The sequence below is a fragment of the Saccostrea cucullata genome, unplaced genomic scaffold (assembly GCF_032062105.1).
Source record: "Saccostrea cucullata isolate Sc308-1 unplaced genomic scaffold, CSIRO_AGI_Scuc_v1 ctg2190, whole genome shotgun sequence".
NCBI classification, from domain to species: domain Eukaryota; kingdom Metazoa; phylum Mollusca; class Bivalvia; order Ostreida; family Ostreidae; genus Saccostrea; species Saccostrea cuccullata.
The window spans coordinates 37,149-44,269 of NW_026935824.1; the positions used below are offsets into that span (position 1 = coordinate 37,149).

Sequence of the window (7,121 nt, forward strand, 5' to 3'; positions counted from 1 at the left end):
AATGGCGACTATGGGGTTGACTTCCTGCCTTGAACAGGATGCCAGAAGCCGGCAATTTCTCTTTGAGCAATAAGCCCGGCTAAAAATGAAAGAATACAATCAATATATGAACGCAGCACTGTTCACTGTCCCGCAGAAGTTACATGACTCTAAATATTACAACTTTTGCATTCTTGTACGAATTGTAAAGAATTTTAGTTGAATTATTGAACAAAATTTTTTTTCAAAAGTAGTCATATTGAGTATTCAATCCATCAAAAAAATATTTCTCAAAGGTAAATATTATACTTCTTCTTTCCCGGACATATTCGACTGTGATTATTAAAAGCATATGTACTGTATTTATTATATAGCTAATACACGTATTTCTTATATAGCTAATACATGTAAGTAGTCTAAAATTCAAGAAACTCATTTTCAGAAATGAGGTCTTCCGTAATCTTAAAAACCCGAGGTCACGACAGGCGTTGGCACGATAAAGATCCCCACTGCTCATTGGCCCTTGGTGCTGGGTAAAGGTAACCAGAAGTCTCTGTCGAGACTGAAGCTCTACTGGTTTGTACTTATAACAAACGAAGGCAAAAGTAGCAGTTGGGACTTAAAACTTTACAACAGCAATAAATAGAATAATGATGCTTGATTGAACTCTTTTCGTGGCAAGATACTGCAATAAGACTACACCTTTAAGAGTAGCTATTAATAAACTTTAATAGTATTTTCAATTTTAGTAACCATGGCAACATCATTCCTCGAAATCAAAAATCGATACACAGAATTGTGTATCTTAGTGTAGTCTACTCGTGTGCAAAGTTATGGTAACCACGGCAACACGGTTCATTGAAATCTAAAATGGATACACAGAATTATGGTGTGTTCCCTGAACGTCTAAAACCTATATAAACAGTATAATTATCACACTCAATTAAGGGGCCCCTCTAAGGGGCACAGGTAGAGTTTACCCATGTTATCTGTGTTTTAAACTGTATGAATAAAATACAAAAAATAATAAAAGACTTTTTTAGGGGAAATCTTAGCAATAACTCCTATAAAATAAATTAAATGTTATTCAAATTTTTAAATGTTTTTTACTCAAAAAATTTTCAAAGTATTTATTTTATTTAAAAAAAAAGGTTATTTTATTGTGATAATTAATCTTTAATTCTATTTATTTTTTAATCAAAATGTTAATATTTTAACATTAAAATATATTAATATATCTAAATGCATTTAACATATTTAAAAAGACAAAAAAATCTTTCGTTTTCTTTTAGAAGTAATCTAGACTAGATATTTTTTTAATCCATCAGTTGAATTCAGTTATTTTGTTATGGTGCTTAAAAAATTTTCATGTTCGTTTTTACCTAAATTTTTTCTCTGAATTTACTCTGAATACATGCAATGTAATTACAGTGTATCATTTTCAAATCATTTTAAGTTTTCATGATAAAACTTAATCTTAAGATAATTAATCTTATGTATTTGTGAAAATGATTTATTCAATGATTTGAAAACAAATCACTTTACTGTGAATTTTGATTATAATTTCAACTAACAACATAAATTATGAATAATTGTTAATGAGGCTGGTAAGATCAGTTCACTTTGAAAGTTAGATGAAACGAAATTACTGTCAATGATGCTCTGAATTCGTCCAAGCCATGGTCCAAGCTGTGAATAAAAAACACACACAAGCTACAAAACGGTATATATACAAGACGGAAATTCACCACAGCATCAGTCTTCATCTACACCTAGAACAATGGCAAATGCACAGCTGAACGTTACGTACATCACAAACAGAAAAGGTGGTCACAACTTAGCTCTTCATGGATACATCTACCGAATTATTCATCGCAGAACAGAGACAAAGCTCTACTGGAAATGCATCGTAGAAGGTTGTTCAGCCTATTTATCAACGGAGAACAACATCCCGGTTGGATTCGGAAGACAGCAGCATACCCATCCAAACAAATAATGAATTCTATCACCAAGCGATGCGCAGAAGAAGTTAAACCCATCCCGTCCATCTTTACAGAAGAGCTCAACTCCCTTCGAGATGCCCAGTGGGACGACACCAGCAAAGAGGTCATCGAGAACTTGCCAACCTTCAACACTGCAAAATCATCGCTGTACAGAGCCCGCCGGAAACAGACACCCCCACTCCCAAAAACACTTACAGACATCAGACTGGAAGGAAAATGGACAGAGACAGAGACTGGTCAACAATTCCTACTCCTAGACGACACATTCCAGAACACCAGAACCATCACCTTTGCAACTACTGACAACCTTAGAGACCTTGCAGCATCCGAGACCTTCTTCTGTGATGGTACATTTTACACCTGTCCCAGCCTCTTCCAACAAATCTTCAGCATCCATGTGCGGATTGACGATGTGATGACACCAGTTGTTTACGCCCTCTTACCCGGCAAGAGTCAAGCGATCTACACCAGATTCTTCTCAACTCTGCTAGAAAAAATCAACGACCTTGGACTACAGTTTTGTCCTACCAACGCCCTCGCTGACTTCGAGACAGCTATCCACAATTCCATTCGACAAGTGTTTCCTGGAGTCAACACAAAGGGCTGCTTCTTCCACTTCACACAGGCGGTATGGCGAAGAGCGCAACAGACTGGATTACAGATTCCGTACAAAGAGAATGACGACGTCAAGACATTGGTTCGAAGAGCAGCTGTTCTGCCTCTAGTTCCCCTCGACTGCATAGAAGATGTATGGTTTACAGCCCTGGAAGACCGAGATGAAGCTGACCTTACAGAGCTGACACAAAACTTTACAGACTATGTGACAGAGCAGTGGGTGAATGGTGACCGACTTTTGTGGAACCATTTCGGCACGGACGGACCGAGAACGAACAACAGTCTGGAAGGATGGCACAGCAAGATAAAGAGAATGGTTCAGCATGCTCACCCCAACATATTTACAGTGATCAAGTTGTTCAAAGACATTCAGAATGCCAATGAAATCTTACAGAGACAAGTCGGCGGAACCATCAGACCATCATATTTGTAAATAATAAACTGGTTATCACTTTAAATATATTGTGTCATAGTGCTGAAAAAAAAATATTTATATGAGAAAACACTTGTTTGGTGTCTTGAATTATAGTTAATTAATCAAATAATTCAAATAAATTGTGGTTTGGTAATATTCTTTATCAGAAAAATAAATAAATTTATCTGATTTAGACTGATAAATCAAGAAAACACATGAAACACAGGTAAAGTCTACCTGTACCCCTCAGAGGGCCTCTTAATTGAGTGTGATAATTATACTGTTTATATAGGTTTTAGACGTTCAGGGAATAAACCAGAATTATGTATCTTAGTGTAGTATACTCGTGTGCCAAGTTATACTGAAATCAGACCAAAACTGTAGGAGGAGTAGCATTTTAAAAGTATTTCACAGAAATTTCTATTTTTAGTAACAAAGGCAACACCGTTCGTCGAAGTCAAAAATTAGTAAACGGAATTATATATGTATCTTAGTGTAGTCTACTTGTGTGCCGAGTTATATTGAAATCAGACCAAAACTGTAGAAGGAGTAGCATTTTGAAAGTATTTCGCAGAAATTTATATTTTTAGTAACAAAGGCAACACTGTTCATCGAAGTCTAAAATCGATACATAGAATTATGTATCTTAGTGTAGTCTACTTATGTGCCAAGTTATATTGAAATCAGACCAAAACTGTAGGAGGAGTACCATTTTAAAAGTATTTCACAGAAATTTCTATTTTTAGTAACAAAGGCAACACCGTTCATTGAAATCAAAAATTGATACACAGAATTATGTATCTTAGTGTAGTCTATGTTGTATTACCAGAAGTCTCTGTGGAGACTGAAGCTCTACTGATGTGTACTTATAGCAAAGTAAGAGAAAAGTTCTTAAGCAGTTGGGAATTAAAACTTTACCACAGCAATAAAAAGAATAATGATGCTTGATTAAGTCTCTTTATGTTCTTAGTGTAGTCTTCTTGCATGCCACATAATATTATAATCAGACTTAAACTGTATTTGGAGTAGAATTTTGAGAGTTTTTAACAGAAATTTCTATTTTTAGTAACAATGGCAACACCGTTCATCGAAATCAAAAACCGATATACAGAATTATGTATCTTAGTGTAGTCTACTTGTGTGCCAAGTTATATTGAAATCAGACCAAAACTGTGGGAGGAGTAGCATTTTGAAAGAATTTCACAGAAATTTCTATTTTTAGTAACAACGGCAACACCGTTCATCGAAATCAAAAACCGATACACAGGATTATGTATCTTAGTGTAGTGTACTTGTGTGCCAAGTTATATTGAAATCAGACCAAAACTGTAGGAGGAGTAGCATTTTGAAAAATTGTTTACAGACAGACGGACGGACGGACGCATTACTATCGCATAAGCTCTTCTGGTCTCTGACCAGAAGGGCTAAAAACCAGACCAAAACTGTAGGAGGAGTAGCATTTTAAAAGTATTTCACAGAAATTTCTATTTTTAGTAACCATGGCAACACAGTTCTTCGAAATCAAAAATCGATACAAAGAATTATGTATCTTAATGCAGTCTACTTGTGTGCTAATTTATATTGAAATCAGACCAAAACTGTAGGAGGAGTGGCATTTCGAAAAATTGTTTACAGACAGACAGACGGACAGAAGCTCTTCTGGTTTCTGACCAGTAGAGCCAAAAAAAAAATTTAAAGCCCTTCACAAGTGCTTGGTGAATTCTCCATGTGAGTAAAATGGGACGTAAAACAACATACAATCAATCAAACTTCTAAAATGACAGGGGACCTTTGTTTATCAAGAACACAGGTGCTTGAGGACAGGAGACCTCTCCTCTCCCCCCTTTGATATAGACCCCTGGGCTTTTACGACTTTTTTCTCATAAATAATCTTTCTGACATTGACATATTTGTGATAAGATCTATACCAACAAATCAAAGAATTACCTAAAACAAACGTTCTAAAAAATCTACCCTACATTCTATATATTTAAAATCAACAAGGTTGCCAACTCAGTAAAAAAGCTTATTGAACGGAAGTAATGAGGAGAGGACTTATTCCCCATGTTCCCCATACAACCAAATATGCGTGTAAGACATCAACAATAGATGTATTCTTGTTTTTTGTACGAATTCTTCAGCAAAATTTTATTTCCAAACGTTTTGTAGATTTTACACGAAATATTTGAGGAAAAGACTTGGTATTTTAATAAATTGCATATTTAACTCTCAAAACCGATACATGCAAATCAGGTATCTGAAAAATAATTAGAAACATTTCATTTACATCAGCGGTTTAGAACTCTATTCTTCCAATACATTTGAAAAACATTTTTTAAAGTGTATATCAACCAAATTTCTTCAAATGTTTCTTTCAAAACAGTGTTTCAGACTTTCTGCGGAACTGTGTATTTCGGTAAAAAGCCGTCTCCTCGTCACTTCTGTTCACCAAGCAAAAACGCTGACTGAAGCCAGACATCCTTGTGGAAAACTGGCCATCACGACTGTTGAAGTGCCTTAACCTTCATGAGAGTTGCTGTTTAATGAAAAGAAATTTAATCTTCAATATGAGTTGTTGATTTTAGGGCTTTGTTTTGATTTACGATACGATTCAACCAAAATTCTCGGCAGTGCCTCTCGGTTTGCAGTCGAAGTTGGCAACCTTGTTAATTTATATATAGAGAGTGGGTAGAAATTTTTATAAATGCTAATTTAAGCAATTTTTCTGAATTATGGGATAGATTATATCACAAATATGTCATCCATATATAATTTATTTTAAAAAAAAGTCCAACAGGCCCCGGGGTCTATATTGGGGGGGAGTGGGGTCCTGTCCTTAAGCATCTGTGATCAAGAACACCAGTCTATTCACAGACGGATATTTAATAAAGAGATAAGAAATATTTAACAATGTTTCATTTAATCTTAAGCTTATTTCATATACCTTAAGTTAGTCTAGTGAAACCACTACGATCGGAGCAGAATGCTATTTCCTATGTCTTGCCTAACATGCAAGTGTAATGGAATACAATTGTAGGTGATGGTAATTGCCTCTTCCGCTCTGTATATCAGTTTTTCTCTGTAATCTGTATGGTCATCAAGGTTACCATTTCCATCTCACAAATCTCGCAGTGGACACACTTTGAGGTAGTATGTTTTATTTCAAACCCATTTTCTTTAGGGCAAAGGTACACCTGAAGAGCATATCAATTATTTAGGTCAACCCAACAGCTTTGCTGGACAGGAGTGCATATTAGCTCTATCCATGGCATCAAATATAAATAATTTTGTAACTCTTGGTGGTTATGTGCAGAATAACCAGGTCTCAACTTCGGAAAATACTTTTTGACAAGGTCAACCCTAACAAACCATTCATATCGCATGGAGAAGAGCAGGAGCCGGTGTAAAGACGAAAAATGACCCCCGGTCATTATTCGACGTAGAAAAATGACCCTTTTGCCCGTAGAAAAAGTGTCACCACCCTAAAAATTTGCAGAACCCACGTGAAGAAAAATGACTCCCTGTGGATTAAAGCTGAAATTTTAAGGGGGCAAAAAAAAAATTAGATGAAGACGCATATTGGCCAAAATGCTCACCTGATCTTATTTGGAATAAATTGATGATATGTTGATCTCATAACATTACACAATTATAGCTATATTTTAAGGTCAATGCTATAATTCAGAATCTAAAGGAGTAAAGATTTATCGAGCCTAAAAGGGTTAGGTAAACATTATTTTTCGATGGTGGAAATCATCGTACTGACAGAAAAAAATCAGCAGTATCATATATTATTATATCCTCCACTTGAAAAGCGGGAGGGTATATAGTGATCGGGACGTCCGTCCGTCCGTCTGTTACGCTTTGGGGTATCTATCTGTTATCCGCAACTCCTCTTATATATAAAAAGATGAATTTGTGAAACAGCTATAGCGAAGATTAAACTTTTCTCAAATGCAATTTAAATATAATGGTACCCAAAGTAGGGTCTTCTCACAAGAAATACAATTGCAAAATAGGAAAGCCCCAGCACCACTGGCTAAGAATAAGTGTTTGAAAGGTAGGTCAAACTCAAAGGTCAAAGGGTCAAAGTTGATGGTTTCTTAAGA

The 7,121-nt window shown here is 35.6% G+C and overlaps 1 protein-coding gene across 1 annotated transcript; it reads left to right on the plus strand.

Moving 5' to 3' along the window:
- Positions 1 to 1,881: 1,881 nt before the first annotated feature.
- Positions 1,882 to 3,030, plus strand: LOC134243852 (uncharacterized). The gene has a single exon (XM_062726079.1). It carries the CDS (start codon positions 1,882 to 1,884, stop codon positions 3,028 to 3,030), a length of 1,149 nt encoding a protein of 382 aa, XP_062582063.1.
- Positions 3,031 to 7,121: the final 4,091 nt, after the last annotated feature.